At 43.5% G+C, this 26,264-nt stretch overlaps 1 protein-coding gene across 2 annotated transcripts in view; it reads left to right on the top strand.

Annotated features, from left to right (window-relative positions):
• Positions 1 to 26,264, top strand: part of PKNOX2 (PBX/knotted 1 homeobox 2) — a 3,383,295-nt gene that overhangs the window by 2,864,890 nt on the left and 492,141 nt on the right. For both annotated transcript variants that reach the window (XM_078683923.1, XM_078683924.1), the window contains one exon: positions 15,576 to 15,764. In XM_078683923.1, the coding sequence (XP_078540049.1) occupies positions 15,576 to 15,764 (189 nt within the window). The remainder of the gene's footprint in view (positions 1 to 15,575; positions 15,765 to 26,264) is intronic.

A 26,264-nucleotide genomic window follows, 5' to 3' on the forward strand; every position in this document is an offset into this window, starting at 1 on the left:
GTTCGGTGGTGTAGCTGATGGAGACGTGCAGGCTTGAGGAGAAGACGGGGTCGAGTGTGTGGCAGGCGGAGTGGGTGGGTGTTGTAAAGAGTTGCTTCAGTCCGAGGTTGGCGAGGTTATCGACCAGGGTTGTGGAGTTGTTGTCGTTGTTCTCAAGGTGAAAGTTCAGGTCTCCGAGGAGGATGTAATCGGTGGAGGTCAGGGCGTGCGTGCTGATCAAGTCTTGTAGAAGCATTGGTTTACTGTAGTCTGCAAGGTAAAAAAACGCATCTTGTTTTGAGTGTAGAGTCTGGTGTATCCCTCTTTGTGTAAGTAAAGTCCACATTTGTAAAGCGCACAATCACCCGTAAGGGTCTCTAGGCGCTGGGGGCCGTCGGGAAGATTAAGCAAGCTATTGCCCAGACTCACATGGTGCTGGGCTAACCTGCCGCCGGAGCCGGGGATCGAACCGTGGTCCCCAGATTCCAGCGTCAGTCGCCCTGGCCGCGGCGCCACACCTCTCCCCTGTGAGGAGATGGCTACAGCTGTTATGAGATGTTGAAAGGAATGTACAAAGTGGGCAATTGCCCAACGCCCACTCCTTTCAAGTGTCCCCCTGGGAGGGCGAACTCTCTTTCTCTCTATCTTACCTGTGTCTATTTCTGTATCTTGACCTGACTGCTCCACTCTATCTATGAATACATCTGATACTGTTTCTCTTTGCACAGTGCCATCTTCATGATTTTTGGTCCCATGAATAACATATTTCATGTTTATGTAACCTCACAGCTGAAGTTTTAATTGGCATTAACTGGGCTCAAGTTGGCAAAATTGTAAGTGGACATTAGTTTTATGCACGCGCGGACCATTAGAAGTCACAAGTTTCTTTTGTGCCTTTGCAGAAAGAGTTTTTTTTTTCAATTTGCACATGGGTGGATTGGAAAGAAAAATTGTGAAATGGGATCTCTCAGTGAGCGGATCAATGTCCCATAGATCAATAGTGTATCCCCATTTGCAATAGTTTTTTCTGAATGAGAAAAAGAAACCCATAAATGAGTAGACTGAAAATAAGTTATGTGTTTTGATGTTGTTTGAAGTTACTGAAAGCACATATTTCACAAAGGCCCATTCCAAATGTGTATCACCAAAGAACTTTGGTTGTTGAAAGTCCCTCAGAGTGAAACTCTGGGGAAAATGGGGAAATGCTGATTCCCCTGGTAAATTCTTATTTCTTAGGGGGCCCTAAGGTCTCACTTGTAATCCCATGGTAAAGGCACCCCACCAGAGTTACTGGTTTCACCTGGTATTGGGAGAAATAACGGACACTTAAAATAAGGCACAAATACTTGTTTTGTGCTGTTAAGAAAGTTGTAAAGAATTGCTTAAGGTGTCAGATGAAAATACTTTTTTAGTTTAGCTATTACCGGTCTTCTGAGATTTTACTGAAAGAAAGGTGTGATGACAGGGAACTGTGAGAAGTTGGCCTGATATGAGATGTCCACTATTCTAGTGGGCACCCTGTATCAGTCCAAACAACCCTTATGGTGATGGTTGTAAAGTCAACCTTATAGACCAGCTATCCTAGTGGTAGCATGGACAAAGCAGTCTTAGGCTAACACTTCAGAGAGCATGTGAAGCCAATTGTTTTACCAATAATAACACCTTGAATACCAAATGAAAGGACACCACACATGGTATATATAAAATATATATGTATTTATTTCTAACACAACCCCTCTGCACTCTTTATGAGGTCAGAGTTCGAGATACAGCACAAGTTAAGTTAAGTTGCACAAATACAATTCTGCCCTAGGGGCCTCGTCAACCATATACTAAAGAAGTGGTATAAGAACCACTTCAGGACAGGTGAATAGGCCTAGGGCCTTGGAAATTGGTGGGACTACACAGAGTAACTGAAGGTTAGGAAGCAGGAGTCCCACATGATGCGTGTGCAGTGTCTAAACACACACGCGTGTTCTCATAGACTTTCAATGGAAACATAAAGTTTGGAAACTAGGTGATTTCTGACCTTCCGGATGGACTACGGGAAAACCCAGTTAAGTAGGACACTTGGATAGTTATTACCCACGGGAGCACCGGAGTACTCGAGTTACCTCACCTAGGGAAGCAGGGTGCATAGGTGTCAAGTTGCGTCGGGTTTCGTCGTCGAATCCTATGGAGAGCTGCAAGAAGATGCTGCAGGAGACCAGGAGGAAGATGTCCGGGTGGATCCAAGGGTGGATCGAGGAAGTGAAGAACCTGAAAGCAGAGGGAACAGAGTCTGGGTCACTAGCCAGTGACCGGAAAGGAACCAGGAAGGAACCAGGCGATGTCGAGATGCAATCAGGTGATGTTGTGAAGTTTGTCTCTGCAGCCACATGGACCAGGAGGCATCAACGACAACCAGGAGCAGGATACGGACTGTCCCAGGAAGGATCTCGCTGTTGGAAGGTGTCGGCTTCCGGATTGGAGTCAACAAGCCTTGGCAAAGGCAACCCATGCAGGATGTGAAGATTGGCTTCTTGTACAGACCAGCAAGGTCTGTGGGGCTTCCCTTTTGCAGGAAAGCAGGAGCAAGCCCAGAACAACCAGGCAAGCAGTGTTGATTCAAAATGGAGTATTCAAGATGGCCACAAGCCAGCGGGCTAGCAACCGCAAAGATGCGTCAAGAGGAAATGCAAGAGCAGGCCTCACGCGGCACTCGTGGAGTGCGGAGGGCTGAGCTTCGGTGCACTTACGACTCAGTGTTGGGACTTCTCAAGTTCCAATGCACAACTTTGAGGATGCCTTAGAAGCTGCACAGTTTAGCAAAGAGCAAAATGGCCAGGTGTCCAGTCCCACGTCTCTCGTGTCCGCCACGGGTCTCAGCTTTGCTGGAGGTGTGGGTCAATGTCGGAGAAGTCTGGAAGTCCAGTCCTGTGAAGCAGAGTCATCGGGATCCTTCAGGAGCGTTGACAAAGCAAACCGCCAATTCGCTAGGTGGTATCTTTTTGCACAGGGTGGATAATAATAGGAAAAAAAAAGAGGGGTCTGTGCACAAATAATACAGAGTATGAGGATAGATGTACTCTGTCTACAGGAAACACACCTGACCTGGAATGACAGACGATTACTTAATGATTTAGGCATGCAAATATTGGGTTGTACTCGCCAAGGCACCACTAGAAAAGGGGTGGCTATCCTTATGAAAAGAGGGTTGGGCTTCCTTAAACGTAGTAAAGTGGATCACTATGGTAGATGGATAATATTGGAAATTGCTATAGGCAGTAAGGTTTGGACAATATGTTCGATCTATGCCCCAAACTCAGACGACCCGAAGATTTTAAATTTTCTAAGTCTAGAATTAGCCGGTTGGCCCTCCCCCTTAATATTCTGCGGCGATTTTAATATACACCTCGAGAGAACTTTTGATATGCGGAGTGATTCGATATACCCAGGGCTTAAAAAAAAGACATATAAGGCATTAAGAGGGTTAGTACTTGGGTTTGGGCTAAATGATGCCGGTTTTGATAAAAATCCCTCGACACAGGCTTTTACATTTTTTTCTGCCCCGCATCAGAAATGTGTTCGCTTGGATTATTTTTTATTACCTCAGGTCTAACCAGTAATACCGTCTATGAGGTATTCCCGCGAATATTTTCAGATCACAACCCAGTTTTGATAGAGGTTAAAATAGACTCAGGCTCTCCCGTTGAACTGATATCATGGTCATTTGAGCAGAAACTGTTAGCAGACTCTTTGTATATAGAACACATGGGTAAATGGATCAAGGAATTTTTTAAATTTAATCGAGGGTCTGCTTCTACTCAAACTGTGTGGGATTCTTTCAAAGCCGCTGTACGCGGGGAGACCCCATCTTATTCTAAAAATAAGCAAAAAAATGCTCGTAATAATTTAGCCACTTATTATAAAGCAGTTCAGGATTGGGAAACAAAATTAGTCATTGCTATCAATTCTTCGCAAGATACAGAACATATTAAAGCCACCCTCGCTATACATAAATCTAGGCTCTATGAGATTTTTGCGGCTAAACTTGCAGAACAGGTAGCAATCTTTCGCTCACAAATATATGAACTGGGGGAAAATTCAGGGCGGATCTTGGCTAAAAAAATCAGGCAACAAGAGGTATTCAATTCCATTATTAGTATACAGGATGAGCTGGGTCAGATCCATCATCAATCGGATGAAATCTTGGAGGTTTTTCACCAGTTTTATATTAAGTTTTATGATGAGGATATCTCAGCTTATTCTGTCGATTCTATTTTAAATTTCTGTGCTCCTGATAATATTTCCAAATTAACTCCCGCTCAGGCAGCTTCATTGGATGCCGATATTACGTGGGAGGAAATAGAGGTGGCTATATTTTCTCTTGGGGTAGGTAAGGCTATGGGGCCGGATGCTATCCCGTTGGAGTTTTTCAGGATATTTCGGTCTGTGTTAAAACTAGACCTGCTGGCCACTTTTTTGGAAGCTCAGAAAGGCACCGCCCCAGTTTCGTGGAGACAATCAACTATATTGGCATTTCTTAAAAAGGATAAACCCCCTCTTAACCCCGCCTCATATAGGACAATATCTTTAACCAATGCAGACAGCAAGATTTTCTCAAAAATCATGGCCTCCCGAATCTCGGGCGTAATTTCAGATATTGTATCACGTTGGCAACATGGTTTTATCCCAAATCGGGATACCACGGACCATGTTCTGAGAGTGATTGCTCTAATGGATTGGGCTCAGGGGACTAATATGCCACTTGCGATCACCCTGTTGGATGCCGAGAAGGCCTTCGACAGGGTGGCCTGGCCGTACCTCTGTGATCTCCTTTCATTGACAGGATTTGGTTCCCAGATTATCGCTGCCTTAAAAGCACTTTATGACTCACCAATCTCTTGTATTAAAATTGGAGGAAAAAAATCTAGGCTGTTCCCTATTCAACACAGTACTCAAGAGGGGGTCCATCCTCACCACTCTTGTTCGCCATGTACATTGATATTTTTTTAAATAAACTGAACCAAGCAGTGGATATAGCACCTGCATTGGTTGCAAATACTAGCTACAGAGCTCTCGCTTATGCGGATGATATCGTTGTTACTACTACTAATATTTCTACGGCATTACCAAAGATAGAGGAACTTGCGACCCAGTTTGGGGTTTTTTTCAGGTTATAAACTTAACTTGCTTAAAACCCAAATTTTATATGTCGGTCAGAACCCTCCTGCACATCTTAATATTGTCCCTGTAGCGACATATTTGGGTATTAAAATCATAACCCCGGTATCTGTCATTCCAGAACTCAATTTAAACCCAGTTCTTAAAAAAGCGACCTCTTTATTGGAGTGTATCGATCATTTTCATCTTTCCTTGTATGGCCGGAATAACGTTTTAAAAATGTTGATACTTCCTAAATTCTTATATATGTTTCGCACAATTCCTCTCGAATTTCCTTTTAGTTCTTTTAAGCAATTAGAGAGGATGGCTGCCAGATTTCTCTGGGGCTACAAATGTCAGCGCAGATTTATAAGAAGATGACTCTTCCAAAGGCAAGAGGTGGGTGGGGTGTCCCACACTTCATGTATTATTTTCTCGCCTCAGTATTGCAGTTCATCACCCCGTTGATAATAGGTGCTAAGGCACGAATTTTGACGAGCCATGCACCATCAATATACGAATTTGCATTGGGAGAGGAGTCTCTGGGTTGCCTTATAAAAAATGTAGAACCCAGCTACTACAAAAAAAACAAGTTTAAGATCTTGAAAGCTGCGTTTGGGGCATGGAAGATAATTAGGCGCCATTGTGGGATTCAAAATTTTTTGTTATATACACCTTTGTCATCATCTAGTATTTTTCCCCCAATTTTTAGAGATTATATAATGCTTAGATGGCGTAACCGTGGAATTCAATGTGTGCGTGATCTATGGCAGAATGACCATTTTATTTCTTTTGCAGACCTGACATTCAAATATAATCTTACAAGAAATTATTATTTCAAATATTTGCAGCTACATAGTTTTTTTAATACTTTACGACCACAGGATCGTCTTGGCCTGCAGAGGATTCCTCTTATTGATAGTATGTATAGTAAAAAGAGGATAGGGTTTTTTTACAACTTATTAGTTTCATCATGCTTGGATGATATAGCGGTTTTTCAAGGGAGATGGGTGGAAAAGCTAGGCACGGATACGATTCTATTAGAGGAATCTATTGCTTTGGCCAACACTATCTTGATAACTGGTAGATCACGCACGCAGCATTATATGGTTTTGTTCGATCTATACTATACCCCTTTGAACATTTCTAAATGGGGGACGTCGTGGGCACATCATGTAGCAGATGTGGATTGTTTGCTGCCGACACAGTACATATGTTTTTTTCGTGTCCTCAATTAAGTTCATGGGTGACTGCAATTCAAACTTTTTTAACAACAATACTTGGTGTTCCAGTCATTTTGACAGATGAATTAGTTTTGATTGGGCTGTCTTCTGTATTCTTTCCAGAAGGGAAGAGATATTTAATTTTTATATCAATGGCAATCATGCGGGCTTGTGTTACACAGGAGTGGATTAGTCCAGAACCGCCTTCCTTTTTTGACTGGAGAGCTTGTTTGCTCGCTATGTATAATTTAGAACTAGCTATTTATAGAACAAAGGGTCGGAAAAAAAGAGCTTTAGGTATGAAGATTTGGGCGCCTGTCCAGATCTGGACTCAAGAGGAACTGGACTGACTCTGACTCTGCTGGTTTGTAACCTTTCTGATTGCCAAAAAAGGGGTTGCTTTTCTTTCCTGTGTCTCTCTCTTCTATCTTTTCTTTGGTTGCTGAACTGTAATTTAATTTTAACCATCTGATGTTCAATTGTTTTGCTCTTTTCTTTATATTTTATGGGAACGATTTCAGATTTACCTTATTGTTCATGATTTGTCTCTCGAGGCCTTGTTTATGGATTTGTTGTTGTATATACGCATTTTGCCCTGCTTGATATAAAATGGGGAAAAATCCAATAAAAATGTTTTAAAAAATAAAATAAAGGGGCTGGATTACCTGCTAGGTCCCTTCTATAGGTGGGACCAGGGAAGGGGGTGGTTACACCCCTTTCTCTTTGTTCAGTTTTGCGCCAGAGCTGGGGCTGGAGCGCCCCAGCAACTGGTTTGAACTGGACTATGCATGGAGCACCTTGTGAGCCTCAGGCAGTGTCTCATTCCTTTCACCCCACCCTACCCCAGTACACTATAGCCTGTCTGGGGAGGTGCTAGCACCTCCCAAGGCAGGAAACCTATTGTCCAGGCCTCCCTCGCTGGGAGGACTCCCAGCTGCAGGAGGTCAGACTTGTGTCTGTGGCATCAGCATCCATTTTGTGATGCTGAGGCTCTGTTTAACTTTAACCGGGTAAATCTACAACTACATGTCTTCTCCCTGTAGAAGGGTGGAATGCTACCCCCACCGCCAGAACTGGCGAGTGGGTAGTATTCCAAAACGTATGACACCTTACATGACATGTTTTGATAAAGCCAAACCAAAGTTAGCATTAACCTTGAGGATTATAATGCACTTAAGAGTATATGATATGGCTATATCATAGAACAGCTATAAGGACAAGCTCAGCTCATGCTAGAGCACCATCTCACATAAAACCAAGCACTCTGCCTCCAGGATTGTTAAGGTCTGCCATAGGGGTGACTTACAGGTATATATGTGTCTATATATAATGGTAGGTATGGGAATACTATACCTAAGCAAGGGGTGATTACACAACCTTGCCCCAGCTGAGTGATCAGCCAGCTGTGTCAATTTGGATGGCCAGCCAGGGGTGGCATAAGACATGCTGCATCCCCTGGTAGGCCTTGGATGCACCTATGCCCTGGGTACCTATGGTACACTATACATGGGCTCACAAAGATGACCCAATACCCAATTGGATATGTACCTAAAGTACATGGTATGAATTTAGAGAGAGAACAGCTGGGCTGTGGGTCTGATTAGCAGGCCCACAGCCACACTAGAGTCGAAAAACCAGTTGAACAGGTGGGGTGCTCAATACAGAAAACCAAAAGTGAATGTAGTGGGTTGAGAGTGCCTTGGACACACTGCCTCTGTAGATTTGAGGCATCCAGAACTTGGGATACTCTTCTTTATCTATGTTTACAAGTCAAGCTTATGGTAAAGGGCCTTATTTTGACCTCGAGAATCAAAAGACAGGTCCAAATCAATTCAGATGTGTGCACATATCTTGGAAATTGTGTTAGAAACAAAGTGGCTCCATGGGAGATATCAATCAGGAGGAGGTAAGGTTTGGCCTTATGGGATTGAAAGGGAATAAAGCTCCACATCGTCATGGTTATTCTGATGAGGATTATATGGCAATCTGCACTATTGTGGTGTCCCTACCTGAGTAGTTGTTGTACTTCCTTTGGGGTTTGGCTTCAGTCGCTGGATTTCTACTGTCATTCATCACCACTAACCTTTATATCTGAATGTTGTAGATTGAATGTGGTGAAACCTGCCAGTCTCCTTCCCCATTGACAGTGCCAAACATGCCTACGTCTGTGCTTAGAGCTGACAGTAAGGAAGGGGGAAGAGGAATAAGGATATCACAGAAGACACACAAGAGACATTGTTGGTTTGTGGTCACACAGCTAATCTCACCCAGTGTAGGTTCTGTCAGATTTTCTGCAGTCTTTCAGGAGTGCTGACTTTTATACTAAAAAGAACACAAGATTACTGTTTTTCTCCTTTCTTACAACAACCTAAAATACAGAAATTTTTTCATTAACATTGAAAGCTGGTTTAGAAATGGTTACTGATTTGCAATTTGGAAGGGGCATGTATTGGCCGTTTCTTCCAAATTGCAATTCTATAACGTGTACCAATGGTTTGCGAATGCAGTTCCGGTTGCAAACCATTGATCAGTTACCGGATCACAAGGTAGGGTTGTAACTGATCAATGGTATTTTTGTTAACTGTTTGAGTACTTTGTCATTGAGGGTTTCTGAGCTCACGCTTTGTATTTGTGTCAAATCAAGAGAAAAAGGAATATAGGTCGAGAGGGAGACTTTTTCCTTGTGTATGTTAAGGGGTCTAAAGAGGAGCCCTTCCTGTTTGCACTGTGAACTTACACTGACAGATTTTTCAAAATGTAAATCTTTCTTTTAAAACAGGCCCATTTCTTTTAAGGAAATTAGACTGGTTTAAAAAAATGTTTTCCGGAGGAGGAGCTTCGCGCGCAACCAAGATGGACGCGTGAGCTTAGGGCTCCCGAGACCCTCGCAACCTCCCGCATCTATCCTGTCCTATATCCTGTTCTTCATTGATGTTCTCGTGAAGACGAACCACGCGTTAGGCGAAATCTGCATTCGGATTTTTAATCGGAAGCCGGAGTTACAGTGCCTTGAAGATTGCGGCCTATGCCTCCGTGATGCCCAGCTGTGGAGTGGTCATGCTACCCGAGCTGTAGTTTTTTGGCACATCATCGGCCTAAGGGGATTGGCACGACCGGTCTGATTGGTTTCACTTTTGGTTTCGCCTTCAAAGTGACTTGCGACTGGGAACGAGCCTACCCCTGTGCCTACAGACAGCTGCCTGGTCACCCACGAAGGTGATTCTGACTGCTTTTGCCGGTTTTGGAGATCTTTCAACTTGGGCCCTCTGGCCGGGGCTGTCTTCGCCGTGGAGGCCAGGGGTCGCCATCTTCCTGCTCGGCTTCATCGGATCAACCTGGCCTTTCTCCGCAAATGGCGGGGAAACCAGAGGGCGACAGGCTGAAACCTAAATACACTCTGCGAGGTGGCACCGCTCAATCTAACAATATGGATCGCTAGACCCAGCCTAAGGGTTCTCCCGGTGGAGCTGGTACGGAGGAGCCGCCTACTTCGGCGATCGAGCCGACTCTACAAGATGTCATGGCCGCGATCGATGGAATCAAGTCCTCGTTAGGACACCAAATTGAGGCTCTCGCACATAAACTCGACACTGTGGCTATTGACGTCAATCTGATCCGTGCAGATCTGGGCAAAACTAATCAGAAAGTTAAATCTTTGGACATTAAGACATCCAGTCTGACGGGTGATGTCACTGATCTGCAGACTGATGTCCGTCGCTTGAAGACCAACAGCGATCTCATTCTACGTCGTCTCGAGGATTATGAAGGGAGGGCTCGCCGGAACAATGTCCGTATCATAGGGGTTCCGGAAAAGGCGGAAGATCCGACAGCTGACCTCTTTGTTGAGGACTTAATTGTTCGCCATCTTGTACCTAAGGGACTGAGTAAGTTTTTCACGATCGAACGTGCTCACAGAGTTCCGGGTGGACAGCCGAAGCTGGGAGCCCCGCCGCGGCCTATAATAGCCAGAATCATCAATTTGCGAGACAGAGATGCTATCCTGCAGGCCTCACGGACTAGTGGCCCTACAAAATTTGAAAACACCACTGTCAGCTTCTACCTGGATTTCACCCAATCGGTCCAGAGGCAGAGACTTGGCTTCATGGGTGTGAAGAGAAGATTGCGAGATATGGGCCTTAAATATGCCATAATTTTTCCGGCCAAGTTACGAATTGAACATGCGGAGCGGACTTATTTTTTCGATCGTCCAGAGGTGGTGGCGGACTGGCTTGACACTCTCTCGGATCAGCCTCCATCGGAGAAACAAGCTGGTGGAGCGGAGGAGGGCCCGACAGAACAAGAATAGGTGCCGGAGGAGGGTATCCTGGGGCCTCGAACTGTGGTTCGATAATCATGACAATTGACTTGATCTATATTTAGGGGGTGACGGGGTCAGTTGTGGGTCTATTTCCTCCTCTGTGTTTCTTTTTGTAGCCTAGTTAGATGGGGGGGCGACAGGCACACTGCAAGTTTGGGTGGTTTTTTACTATTTCGCAGGGGTGCAGGGTGGGGGGGTGTTGTAACGGGATGTTGCTGAGGGGGTTGGGGAGTTTTGTTGGGGACTGTGTGTGTTTCTTTGCAAGGCAATCTATTCATGACTGAGGTGCTGTATTCTGCTCTGGGTTGGATCCTCTTTCTTTTTCGGGATGGGTAGAGGGCTGAAATTGCTGAGTTGGAATGTAAATGGTTTGGGGGTTCGGATAAAACGTAGTGTTGTGTTGCAACTGTTGAAGCGTCTTTCCCCAGATGTGGTCCTCCTTCAAGAGACACACTTGATTGGCAATACTTGTCGTGCTATGCACAGGAGGGGGTACCGTTTGGCCGCGCATGCCGGGTTCTCCTCTGGCTCCAGAGGGGTGGGTATCCTGATCAAGAATTCTCTCCCACTTGAAATTGATTCCACGGGCCTCGACGATAGAGGGCGTTATGTTGCTATTACGGGTAGATGGGAGGGCCGGACCATATCTCTGGTCTCTGTGTATGTTCCCCCTGGCCTGCAGTCGACTACTTTTGCGGACTTAGGGTAGGTTCTCCTGGCTCTCCCTGAGGGATCACTGCTCATGGGTGGTGACTTTAATGCAGTGGTCTCTGGTATTTTGGATCGGCACCCGCCCAGGGATTTGAGAAGTGCACAAAACTGGCTGTCTGATTTCCTTGATACCCTGGGTCTGGTTGATTGTTGGAGAATGTTGCACCCTGCACAGCAGCAGTATACTTATCATTCTGGTGCGCACGGTAGCCTCTCCAGAATTGACTATGTGCTGGTACCGGCGGCGCAGGCCCTCTCCGTCACTGCTTTGTGGCTCCGGTTGGAGCTAGGCTCTGAGACCGAGGGCCGGGTGGCCCCAATCATTCCCTGGTACCTCCGAAACCCCAAATCACGGACGGCCTTGGTAAAATCCCTTGACCAATATTTCTTGGAGAACGATGGTTCGGTTTCCTCTGCCATATCTCTCTGGGAGGCTTTCAGGACCGTCCTCAGGGGTCAGGTCCTGTCATTGATAGCGAATGTTAAGAAACAAAAGGAAGAGGAAGTGGTCAAGATAGAGGCGGAGATAGCAGACTTGGAGCTAGAACTTGAGGGGGGGGAACCCTCGCTGCGATGCATGTATTACGATTGAAGCAACTTGACTACAGGGCTTTGGTCACCGATGCAGCTAAGGCCATGAATAGAGAGCAGCAGGGACGCCTTTATGATGTAGGGGATAAGGCTGGTAAATTAATCGCGTGGGTGGATGGGAAGGATAGAGCTAGTCGGGTGGTACCTGTAATTGAGACGGATGGTGGCGATCGGGTTTCTGACCCTAAAGAAATTGTTCAGCAGTTTGCGGATCACTTCCGGACAGTGTACTCCTCGGTCTCTGATAGACCGGAGGACGACTCACATCTCTTGCTACGGGATATCTCCTTGCCGCGACTCTCTGACATTGACAGGGAACAAATGGATGCTGCAATAACAGCGGATGACGTAGCTTTAGCGATTCGCTCCTTGCGATCGAGGAAAGCAATGGGTCCTAACGGCCTACCTATTGAACTTTACAAACTGAAACCTGATAAAATTGCTCCCTATCTGCGAGATATGTTTTTGGAGTCTCTGGAGTGTGGCTCTCTCCCCCGTGATCAGCGTTTAGCGACCATTGTGGTGATTCACAAGGAGGGGAAGCCCAGAGACAGGTGTGCGTCGTATCGTCCTATTTCCCTATTAAACGCCAAACCTAAGATTCTTGCAAAGGTCCTGGCTATTAGATTGATCACCATCATTGGCGAGTTGATACACCCGGATCAATCCGGTTTCTTCCCGCATAGGAACATCGCCCTGAATCTCCGGCGCCTACATGGTGTTCTCGCGAGAGCATCGACGTTACTTGAGCCGGCCATCTTGGCGTCGCTGGATGCCACGATGGCCTTTGACACCGTGGAATGGCCATATTTATGGGCCGCGTTGGCTAAGTTTGGATTCGGACCAGGTTTTATTGGGTGGGTTAGATTGCTCTATGAAGACCCCCTTGCACAAATTGTTGTTAATGGCCGCTTCTCAACTCCGTTTGGCCTTGAGAGGGGGACGCGTCAGGGCTGTCCTTTGTCACCTCTCCTGTTCGCCTTGGCCCTTGAGCCCCTCGCGGCGTGGATCCGTTGGGAACCATCGATGAAAGGTTTGCGGTGGTCCTCTGAATTCGAAGATCGTATCTCGCTTTATGCGGACGATATATTACTATATCTGACTTCGCCGCAAAAATCTTTGATTGTGTTATGTGATGTCTTGAATTCATTTGGTCGGAACTCGGGCCTCATTATTAATTGGACGAAATCCTATTTATACGTCCTTTCGGGTGACTTCCCACTTCTCCCACGCAACTGTCCCATTCAGATAGCACACACGGGGTTTAAATACCTCGGTATTTATATTTCACTGGACCCCGCAGTTGGGCACGAACGTAATCTCCTTCCGCCCTTGTCCAGATTGAAGCAAGATGTTGCGGGTTGGCGTAGGCTTCGACTTTCACCGCTTGGTCGTGCTGCCCTTTTCAAAATGATGTCTCTACCTCATTTTCTCTATGCTCTTCAGAATACTTTCGATATCGTTCCCGCTAGTTATTTTCAGGCAATAGAGGATCTTCAAAGGAAATTGATATGGGACGGCAGACATCGTATTTCGCTCCCTAAACTGACACTCCTGTGGTATGACGGGGGTATTGCTCTCCCGGATATCAAACGATACTATTGGGCATCCCAATTGGGAGCGATTAATCATGGTATGTTTGGTCCCGACCTGAACCCCGCCTTCGCCATGGATAGGTGGCTTCTGCCGGGTGGCAACTATTATAGGGCACTATATTCTAAGTCGGTTATCAAGTCACTGTCGGGACCTACGAGGATGGCAGTACGCCTGTGGCAGGACGCGACTAGTGCGACGGGATGGATGGATCGTTTGACTCGGGCGACCCCACTATTTGGTTCCGATAAACTTGGCAAACTGTGGAATATCAAGGGGTTCGATAAATGGGACCTGATTGGTATTAGTAAGGTTGGGGACCTCTGGGTCAAAGGTCAGGTGAAATCATTTGGGTCATTGCGGGAGGAATTTGACTTAAGCAACTCGGAATACTTCCGTTATATCCAGGTTGGTCATGCTGTGAGGTCGTTTTTCTCGGTCGGGGAGGTAATTCCAGAATCGTCTCCGCTCGAAGACAGATTATTGAATGGATATTTTCCCGATAGCACCATTTCCCTAGTCTATAAAAAGCTAATAAATGATAGATCAGACCTCCTATTGCATCTTCAAGAATTGTGGACACGTGACGGTCTTGAGCTGAATGACGAGGACTGGCAATCTGTGATCTCCTCGCCAAAGGAGGTCGCGATCCCAGCTCGACTCCGGTTGGTTCAACTTAAGATTCTGCATAGGATTTATTTCACGGGCCCTCGCTTGGTCCACATGGGTTTTTCTGAGGATGGTCTGTGTAAGCGGGGATGTGGGCAGGGGGGGACATTCCTTCATATTATCTGGGAGTGTCGTGCAGTCGTGACCTTCTGGAGCGAGGTACATGAGGTGATGAAGGAGGTGACGGGGATTGCCCTCTTGCCGGAGGCCAGACGCTGTCTACTGAATGTTTGGGAGCCGACGGACCACATTACAGCGCAAACACAGTGGGTGACCCTGGGGGCCATGATTGCTAAGAGGGATATTGCTCAATTATGGGGGTCCCCGAGGCCGCCTACGGTCGCGGCATGGAAGGACAACATGGACTGGTGCATGTTCAGGGAAAAGACTGTGTACTTGGCCCGGGGCAGACCCCGAAAATGGTGTAGAATATGGGGACCCTGGAATGGCTACCGTGGAGATATATGTACACCACCTATTGTAGATGTCCCAGATGTTCCTATTTCCCCCTTACCCCACATTCCACTCACTGTGCTGTATATGCTTTAACTTTGCCTTGCCCTCCCCCTCCCCCTCTCCTACATTGATCGCTGATTTCCTTGTATTGCTTTTCCTTCCCCGTCATGGAATCGGTACTGTATGTAATATATTCTTCTGCCTTGCTGTTTATATAACATTTGTCAATAAAAAAATAAATATAAAAAACAAAAAAAATGTTTTCCCTTTTGAAATACAATGACCATGATGGTAGTCTGCTGCCCCTTGCAGCATACCATTCCTGTGATTGTAACCAATCACAGGAAGTCGCAAATTGGTAGATGCCAAATAACTGTTAATTAGGGAGGTCATTTTGTAACCCGGCGCTAGTCCTTGTTTTATGAACCATCCTATTGTTACAGAGGTTGGTTCGCAAAATGAAATACTGATCAGAAAAAGTCGGTGTGAAATTTGCAATAGATTTTGATGACTAATACATCTGGCCCTTGAAACTTTAATTTATTACATTTATAACAAAACACATCTGCAATGGAGATGCATCTTAGCAGGCTAAAATATAACATTCCTGTATGTACTTGGGAAGAGGTTATCCATTTAAATGAAAATAATGTATTACTGTTCCTATCCATGGTGAAGGTTATATACGATCGAGCCTTATTGGTAAAGCAAAAACTAAATGTACAATGTTAGAAATGTTATAAGCTACACCATTTATTCCAGATGTTTCATGTTAATCTGGTATTTATACACTTGGAAGGTTATGTTCCTCGATGGCGCTCCTCACCCTAACATCATTTAAATCTGGCTGATCTGACTGTGACCTCTGGATCTTTCTGCTACCCTTTCAGATGGTAAAAGCAATTCAAGTGCTGCGGATTCACCTGCTGGAGCTGGAGAAGGTGAACGAGTTGTGCAAAGACTTCTGCAACCGTTACATTACTTGCCTCAAGACAAAAATGCACAGTGACAACCTCCTCAGGAATGACCTTGGGTGTCCATATTCACCTAACCAGCCAACCATGAGCCTTCATTCGCAGGTAACAGTTATAAATATCCCCTTTCCATTCCTTGTAGAAAACTATTGATGCAGTATAATTCCTGAGGTCATTCCAATTGTAAGAATTGTGGAAATTATGGGACAGATATGCAAAGCATTTTTGTGTTTGCAAATGCTCCGATTTGAAGCTTACGATCCCAAAAATGCTTTTTTACAATGTTCTAAAAGCATGTTAGTCTTTAGTATACTTTCTCTGACTCCTAAATATGGTTAGAAATGGATACGGAATCTGTATGTGGTACTTAGTACATCTGGCCCATAGTGTTTCATGCGTACCTTCTAAACAGTCATTCCTAACCCGATGTATTGAAGTTTTAAGGATTGCAATAGCGGTCATAAATAGTTGACAAATTACCGATTCCAAAGTTGGTGTGCTAACCCATTTGTGAAATGGGAGAAGGGCCCCTGGGTACCCTTCCTCTTTGCGAATATAAAAACAAAAAGTTTGTTGGGGAGTAATCAGTGGTCCAGAAGACTACTGTCTACTCTCAAACACCCGTTGAATAGTTTTAAAAGCTTTTCTTATTATACACAGCCCCTTTCATTTAAGGAAAACAGGCTGAATGAAATATATATTTTTGAAAAGGGATTAGAGACATGGTGGTCTGCCGTGATAGCCACCAATTGTAGTGAGTTGCCATTTGCGACCTACCTTATGAATATTGATGAGATAGATTGGAACTCACTAATATTCTGATTTTTGTGAACCAACCTAATAGAACATTGGTCACTTCACAAAATTCCACACTCGTTACAAAATTACTGAATGCAGTTTGTGATCTGTAATTTGCAAACAGTGTTCCTTACACCTGGCCCTAAATGATTTCCTGGCTGTTCTTTATTCTCATGTCTACGACAGTGGCATATTTCAGTCACCAATAAGCTCTGCGTAGGGCACTTTATGGGCTGCTGTTCGGCATCTAAATATAACAGGCACAGGAAAAATTTGATGTTGAAGACGCAAATACTTTAGAAGACCTCCCAAAATTAGACGATCTTTCCTCTACCATTAGAAACCTTCCAAAGGGTAAGGCAACGGGACTGGATGGTATCCCTTCTGAATTTTACTTGGTCTTTTTTGATCAGATTAAAGATATCCTATTTAATTTTATCCTCTACATTTTCGAAGGAGTCATGGGCACGAACTAAAATTGTGGTTTTTCCTAAAAAAGGGAAACCTCCAGAGTAACTTGGTTCATACCAACCTATCACACTTATTAACTCAGACTCAAAGATTTACTCAAAAATTTTGGCAAACAAGCTCGCACCCATTTTATACAAAGTGGTAGCGCCGTGCCAGCATGGATTCATCCCCGGCAGATCAACCGTTAACCATATTCAACGTATGATAGCCCTTTTTGATTCCACTGAGGTGTCAGGAGACCCTATGGCATTAATATTGCTTGACGCTGAGAAGGCTTTTGATAGGGTCTCCTGGCCTTTCCTTTGGGCCACTATGGCTAAGCTAGGTATACGGGAAGGTTTCATTCAGGCAACCCAAAAATTGTATATGAACCCTAGGGCCTCAGTCATGGTAAATGGCAACCTAACCAATGAACTGACCATCTCACGGGGAACTCTGCAAGGTTGCCCTTGTTCACCGCTGCTTTTTGCCATTTATATAGACCCTTTTATTCGTAAATTAGAAGGGAACGGTGTAATGTTCGTTAGTAGTAAATTATAAGAGAGACAGGTTCTTGAAAGCAAGAGGTCGGTTTATTAAACCTCATCCAGCAACAGCCCACAGCAACTGACAAGAATAGAATATTACAGGCATTACATTCCACATTCTAAGAACACAGGTGAGAGCCCTCTGAGCCTTCTAGTCTTAAAGGGGCATATAAGAGAACATCACACATCTCCCTTCCATACACTTAAAAATGAGAAATAACTGCAAAGCATTGGGAGAGCATAGGAGAACCAAAATTAAGTAACCCAAATAACACTATTAGCAAAGATAATAAAACAAGAAGCACATTTAAACATAATCTCTCAAATACATGGGAGCTCTGCGGGTTCTTTGACTCCTTCTAAAGAAAGAAGAGAGAGAAGACCTGTCAAAGGAAGAGTTAGACAAAAAATGCAAATTATCATGTGAATCACCAACATAAACAGAGTCTCTTTGAGAAGTCAAATATGGATCAACAACAACAACACGACTCTTATTCCAGATTCTCCCATCATCAGTTTTGACAGCATTTTTAAAGATCTTAATCACAGCTCTAATATCAGTATATTTAGACCAAGGTCTACATCCCACAGGAGTCTTAATCTTCACAAAATCTCCAACCTTGACCTCCTGATAACGGACATTTTTCACCTTATCAAAATTAGACTTGCGAGCATCCTGTTTGAGTAATTCTTTTGCTCTCCAAGCACCAATGTCATTGTTCACCAGACCTTTATTCATACTCATCCACCCAGGGCACAACAATGTGTTAGGAACCCTCCCTTTGAAGAGTTCAAACGGAGACCTGCCCGTAGAAGAATGAGGAGCAAAGCGGTAGGTGTTGATCCTGTCCTGAAGGGTGGACTTCCAATTCAGACCGGAAGAGCGAGCGAGCTGAATTGACTCTTTCAATGTCTTATTAACTCTTTCAATAGCACCATTGGTTTCGGGATGGTACAAAGAACATTTTTTATGAACAATCCCACATTTTTTTAGAAAATCAGCAAAAACCAAGGAACAGAATTGAGGCCCATTGTCAGACAATAAACTGTTAGGAAAGCTTTCCTTATTGAACAGAGGTTCTAGAAATTTAATGATAGCCTCAGAAGTGATATCTCTGACAGCAGAAACTTCAATCCATCTAGAGTAAAGATCGATCAACACAATAAGATAAGGAGTATCAGAAACTCCTGCAAGAGGACCTACAATGTCGATGGCAACCTCATCCCAAGGATGACCCGGTAAAGCCCTTTTTACCATAGGCATGTGTCTAGTTTTTAAAATCTTATCACTAGCACAACATTCAGGACATTCTCTGACAATTCTCTCAATTTCTCAGTCCATACCTGGCCACCAAAATTGCATGCGAAGTATCTCTTTGGTTTTCACAATGCCCAAATGACCACAATGAGCATGTACTAACAATTTTTTCCTTAACGTGCCAGGAGGAACAAGCTTGGTCCCCCTAGTTAAAAGACCATTATTAACCGAAAGTTCATCAGAAATTAGCAACCAAGGCTTAACCAACCTAGTGTTATTCTTCAAAGATTGCATGACATTAAAAATTTCTTGATCTTTCTCCAATTCTACTCTCCATTCAGATTCATCAATTGCACCATCAGTCACCTCACACACATTCGTAAACTCTTCCCAGTCATCAACTTCAGAGTTATCAGAATCAACTAATCTTGACAAACAATCAGCTGATTTATTAGCTAAGCCAGGAATGTACTCCACGTCAAACTCAAATTCTTGTAATGAAACAATCCACTTTCTGATCCTGGAAGATATCGCATCCAGCCCTTTCTTTGAAAACACCTCCCTCAAGGGTTTATGATCAGACAAAACACTAACTTTCGTGCCCCAGATCAAATTTTTGAATTTCCTTAAAGCCCAAAAAATTGCGAGAGACTCCCTCTCTATTACGGAATAATTGCATTCCGAACCTCTGAGACAACGAGAAGAACAGCAAATCAAGGCATCCTTGCCATTCTTCTTCTGAACCAGGACTGCCCCAAGTCCCTTATCACTTGCATCAGTAAACATGACAGTGGGAAGACCAGGAACAAAAGCATGAAGAGAAGGTGCCTTTTTTAACTCATTCTTGATGCACAAAAATTCCTCCTTACATTCATTCGTCCAGTCAAAGACAGCATTTTTTACTGTTAACCTCCTCAAATTGCATGTCTTGTTGGCAAAATTAAAAATAAACTTACCGTAGAATTCTACCATCCCTAAAAATGAGAGAAGTTCATCTCTGCACTTTGGCTCTTTTACTTTATCAATTGCCTCAACTAACTCCTTTTTAGGAAAAACACCATTACCAGTAATCCGATGACCTAAATAATTGACCTCTTGTACCCTGAACCTACACTTAGATCTTTTTAAAGTCATACCAGCACCATCCAAACGTTCCAAAACCAAGGAGACTCTTTTATCATGCTCAACAATACTACTACCATAAATCAGCAAATCGTCTTGGTAGCACTTGACACCCAATAAACCCCTTAGGATCTTTGACATAACTCTTTGAAAAACAGAGGCCGCCGACACAAGGCCAAACGGCATCCTCTTAAATTTAAAGGTACCCATAGGTGTTACAAATGCGGTCAGATCTTGAGAAGAGTCATCTAACTCCACCTGATGGTACGCGGAGGCAAGATCAAGTGTGGTAAAATATTTAGCACCTTCCAACGTACAAATCATCTCATCTATATTTGGAAGAGGGTACCTGTCAACCACAACCTCCTTATTTAAAGATCTCAGATCAATACAAAGACGAATCTCTCCAGTAGGTTTCTTGGCTATAACTACTGGAGCAAGCCACTCAGTAGCTTCAACCGGCACAATTATGTTATTTTTGACGAGTTTATTTAATTCTTCCTGAACTTTAGGCTGCTCCACAAGAGGGATCCTTCTGACTTTTGCTACAACAGGCAGAGCATTATTTTTCAATTTGATGTGGTGCTTATAACCACGCAAACAACCCAAATCCTCTTTAAAAACATTAGGGAATTGTTTAGCCAAACTCAAAGACAACTTTCCATCACTCAAGTTACTTACTACATCATATATTTCATGAACTTGAACTTGAGGAGATGCATTGGGGTCCAGTGTAACACCCAACTGGCGTTGATGAAGCCAACCCAAGAGTGCATCTCCCTTTTTTGACACATAAACTTTACCCACAATAATGTGAGAACCAAGTTCAATCTCGGCCATAAAATATCCTAACATGGAAATGGGTTTCTCACTATAACCTAGAGGCATAATGTCACATTTAAATATCTTCACTTTCTTTTTAAACACATCAACAAACAGTTTTTCATCAATTATAGTTATCTTTGAACAAGAATCGAATTTAAAATTCACCATAGAATTTTCTACTTTTACCATGAACGACAGATGATCTGGTTTATCATCTTTCACCTCAAAACAAATAGATCTCACTTGTGGTTGAGACCATCTCCTCCTAGAGTTGTCATTACCTTGTGTTCTTGTTCTGCAGAACTTCGCATAATGCCCTTTTTTATTACATAAATTACAGGTTACTTTCAAAGCAGGGCAAATGGGTGCATTAGCTAAATGAGTGAATTGACCACACCGAAAACATGAAAACCTATTATATGATGGATACGAAGGCCTAACTTGTTTTTCTTCTAAACTATCCCCCACAGTTCTTTTAACTTGACAGATCGTCTCATCTACTTTTGTTTCATCTTTCAATTCAGACATTACAGGTTTATCTTTTTCCTTTTTAAGTTCCCCGACACATTTTGTCATGTGTTCAACTTGTTTTGCGATTTCTAAAACTTCCTCAAGGGGAGGTTCATCTTTCAACCATAGCTCCTTTCTGATCTCATCATGCTCACATCTTAACACAAATTGATCACGAATCCTTTCATCAAGAGATTGACCAAAGTTACAGGACGAAGCAAGTTTTCTTAAAGAAGAAACATAATCTTCCACCAACTCATCTTTCTTTTGCTCTCTTAGGCCAAAATGGTATCTTTCCATTATTGTACTGAGGCGTGGTAAGTAATGCCTATCAAGCTGAACAATTGCTATCTCATACTCATTTAAGTTCCTCTGTTCAGCAGCTGACAAATCAGGTAAATGTTCAAGTACATCCTGTCCTTCCTCTCCTAGACAATGTAATAAGAGGGAATGCTTTCTTTCAGCACTTAGGTTCGTTCCACAGACTCTTGCATAGTTTGCAAAGATTTTCTTCCACTTCTTCCACTTTACGTTCGGTTCACCCGGACTTGTTAAGAAAAACGCAGGCTGGGTTACATTCTGCATATTTTATAATCCTGCTTCCTTTATGTAGATAGACTTATGTTTTGTTCCTCACTAGTAAAATACACCTTGTAGGTCTTTCTAGTAGATTCTTTTCACTTCCAGTGGACTCTTTTCACTTATGAATGCAAAAAAAAAAAATCCCCTTTTTTTAAATTTTTTTTTTGCTTAGGAACACGATAACACAGCACACTGCTTCTCCACCTTTTTTTTTTTTGTGAGAGGCCAAAACGTAATAATGCTCTCAATATAGAACTCCCTTGAAAAAAAACGTTCTATTTAAAGCTGGCACAACAAAAGAACAGGTTGCGCAATAAATATGGAACTCTGCAGTCACTTGGAACGCAACGTTCCGTTTTCCTGAAGCGCAGTGAAATCAGGAGACGGCACGTACTGTGCGCACTGTGACGTGCGCCTCAGCGCGAGTACACAGACAGCGCAAGATGGATGACGTCGATGCTCGCGAGCATGCGAGCGGACTCAGCGCGAGCACGATAAAACGCTCGCTTTGTGCCAAAATTAAGTTAAAAGTCTCTTTTGACCATCATAAATTATGCGCTTCAAAATTTTCTTTTTAAGTCACGACTGCCACCCGCTCTCCTCACCAGATAAACGCAGCCGCAGGGAAGACCACGCTTCACTTCTTTTCCGAGCAGCCGCTGAAGGAGAAATCAGGTCAGTTACTCCGCTGAGTTGTCGAGTTGAGATGTTTACTCCCGATCGTCGCCAATGTAATGTTCGTTAGTAGTAAATTATAAGAGAGACAGGTTCTTGAAAGCAAGAGGTGGGTTTATTAAACCTCATCCAGCAACAGCCCACAGCAACTGACAAGAATAGAATATTACAGGCATTACATTCCACATTCTAAGAACACAGGTGAGAGCCCTCTGAGCCTTCTAGTCTTAAAGGGGCATATAAGAGAACATCACAAACGGCAGCATTAAACCCATAATTTCTTAGAATCTTGTCACCAAATCACTAGCCTATGCAGACGACATAGCAATTGTAACAGCTGAACCAAAAACTGCCATGAGGGTTATTGAAGAGGAGGCGCGCCAGTTTGGCCTAGTATCCGGGTATGCCCTTAACCAGGGAAAAACGCAGATTGTCATGAACAAAAGTAGTACAATGGGGGACCCCAGAGTTATGGACCAAGCTACATATTTGGGAGTTAATATTACAAAAGACCTAGATAAACTGGTCGACATAAATCTGAAACCTCTGATACCAACCATGCAAAAGGAGTTGCAACGACTAGATAATCTACACCTTTCCCTTATTGGAAGATCTAACGTTATCAAAATGATTTTTTTCCCCAAGATTTTATATTTGTTCAGAACAATATGCTTAGAGTTCTCACCTGATGTTTTAAAATTCTCGAACAAATCTTTTTAAATTTTGTCTGGGGTTACTCTCAACCCAGACGGGCAGTGAAGTTTCTCACACTACCTAAGGATAGAGGCGGACTTGCCCTCCCTAACCTGAAAGCGTAATATTGGGCGACTGTACTACTATATAGTAGCAAACTGCTGCAGAACTCCCCAGAACCCGAGGAAAGAGGGCACCACACGCCTTCTATCTTTGAATTACTCATTGGGTATGAAAACAGAGGATACTTTTGGAAACATCAATTTGACAGTTACCACAAGAAAGAAAAATTCAAAACACTCCTTAGCAGCTTTAAAGTATAGAAAAAGGTTAAAAAGTTGATTGGTCTAGGGAGATGGTCCTTCTACACCCCTTAGGTAACAATCCGAACCTCCCAGAAATGTTTAAAGATAATTACATGAATAGATGGCTTGAAGCAGGGTTTGTACAAATTGGGTGTCTTGTCTCCTCTACTGGGATTCTGTCTTTTGAAGCAGTTAAGAATAAATTTGGTTTAGCCTGGCAAGATTTTTTCAAATATCTGCAAATGAGAGATTTTTTGGTACATAAAGTGGGGGGATGGGGAGGGCCTCAGAAGTAATGAACTAGTCTAGACCTTGATTCACAACAAGAAAAAAGACAAGATTGGAGGGATTTATTCAAGAATAATAGACTATTTTCCAGATGATATGTTAAAGACGTCACAGAAAAGGCAAGAGAAAGTGGGGATTACAGATGCTCAATTTAACTACACCTTTTCTTTGTCACACACAATCCTCATGTCTACTAAACTGCAAACACAATTCTATAAAACGTGTTTTGGACTATATTACACAACGGATAGAATAGCTAAGTGGAGGAATGGTACAAGCACAAACTGCCCTAGGTGCGGCTTGTATAGTGCCGACGCCGTACATATTTTCTCGACCTGTATAGGTTTAAATCTCTTTAAAAAGGATATTGAGAAATTTTTAACTACAGTGGTAAAAACTCCGGTATTCCTGTCTAGTGATATAATCCTACTCGGAGCCACAGATCCCAATAAAACCAGGGTCGGCCACGAACTTATATTTATAGCTATGGCAGTGTTTAGACTATGTATTTCTTCTGCATGGCTACATTCCGAATCCCCCTCCTTTAATCAATGGCTATCTAGATTCCTGGCCATTTCAAATATGGAGACTTCTATATACAGACGGAAGGGTAGAAGGTGTCGAACAATAGGCCTGAAGATCTGGTCTCCCTTGCTAGAATGGTGTCAGGAGCAAAGTTAACAATCAAACCGCTATTTGACGCTACTGTCTCTTTTGATTTATATCTCAAATATACAATGTATGTTTTCTCTTTTGTTTATCGTTTTGTAAATAGTATACTGTATGAAATGTGCTTTTTTTTGTTTCTGTTCTGTCTGATATGGGGTGTGGGGGCGGGGGAAAAAATAGCGAAACTGTTGGTGGAAAGTTGTGAATAAAGATGTTTTAAAAAAATATATATAAATAACAGGCACAGAAAAATCACCATTTTAGATTGTATACGTGTAATTGATACATTTTCCCAGTATTACAATTAATTATTTCAAAGTTACACAGTCACTCTCACAGCTAATCAATAATAACGAAAAGCAATAAATGATTTAATCTGTTTTATATGTTGTTGGGGTTGTTTGATCAGTAGTCATGCCTGTATCCTTCACAGGAAACATGCATCAGCCTTGATTAAGAGCAGATTTGAAGTCCTGTGTGAAATTCCAGTCAAGTACAGTCATGGGTGAACCATTGTTTTCACTCCTGGATTTAGAGGCTGCGGGTACCACAGACCCAATTTTCCTAACTGCAAAATACATTTGTTACAAATGTCTTGGTTTCTTTTTTTCTTTTCCATTGGCAAACTGTTGTTTTGAGCGTGGCAAGTAGGGCGACATATGGCATATATTGTGTGTGTTGGTAACCATAACTGTTGAATTTCATTGGTTTTGCAGGTTTGGACATAACCATAGAACAGATTTTAACTGAGTGTTTTTTCAGCTTTATACCTCAAGGATTGAAAATCACTGCACCTAAATGGACACAGGCAGCCAATCACTGGTACTCACTGCCTTCGGGTTTAGTTGCATGGCCTACCCTGCAACCAGGTCCTGTGCCCAACCTCCTGCTGGAATTCTTGTGTTTTCCACACATGTGCATCAATACCACCCATGCACTGGTGGTCAGAAACTCATTTTAGTAACTCCCTTCCCTATGAAATCATTATGAAAATCATGAATCATAATCAAAACGCAAAATGTTCACAAAATAGTAAATCTAGTAGCGTAAGGGAGACATTGTTATCGCTTTTGAATAATGAATAACTACCCTGTTTCTATATTTCTTCCTGGTGTGGGACTCAAGTGTTCCAAGCCTCTGGGTACCCCTTAGCTCTCTACTTTGGTTTGACAACTCTGTGGGTGGGCCCCTGCGGCTGCAGATTTTTTTCCACAGTACAAAAACTGCAAATTGAAATCCCTGAGGGCCAAGTAGCCCACCAGGAACCTCCAGTATGTGCCAGGGGGCTGCCTTGCAGAGATGTGTAAAGAGGCCACGCCCCTTTTTACACCGCTCTGCAACGCAGCCCCCTGGCGCATACTGGAGGTTCCTGGTGGGCTAGTTGGTCCCCAGGGGCCCCCAGTATTCAAGGGGAATTAGTTCCCCCTCTGCAAACATGCCAGGAGGCTGCGTTACAGAGAGGTGTAATGAGGCCACTCCCCTTTTTACACCTCTCTGCAACGCAGCCCCCGGGCGCATACTGGAGTTTCCTGGTGGGCTAGTTGGCCCCCAGGGACCCCCAGTATGCAAGGAGACTTAATACCCCAACTAAGAACGCGCTACGGGCGTGTTTGCACAGTGGTGATGGTAGGGGGTGGGGCTTGAGGTGATATATGTGCAAACATGCCCTATGGCACGTTTTAAGTTGGGGAATTAATTCCTCTTCAATCCAGAGGTCCACTAAGGGCCAACTAGCCCACCAGGTACCTCCAGTAAGTGCCACTGAGCTGTGTTGCAGAGTGTTGTAAAAAGGGGGCATTGCCTCTTAACACCTCTCTGCAACACAGCTCCCTGGCGCATACTGGAGGTACCTGGTGGGCTAGTTGGCCCACAGGGGATCTCA

The sequence above is a fragment of the Lissotriton helveticus genome, chromosome 3_1 (genome assembly GCF_964261635.1).
Source record: "Lissotriton helveticus chromosome 3_1, aLisHel1.1, whole genome shotgun sequence".
Taxonomy (NCBI): Eukaryota; Metazoa; Chordata; class Amphibia; order Caudata; family Salamandridae; genus Lissotriton; species Lissotriton helveticus.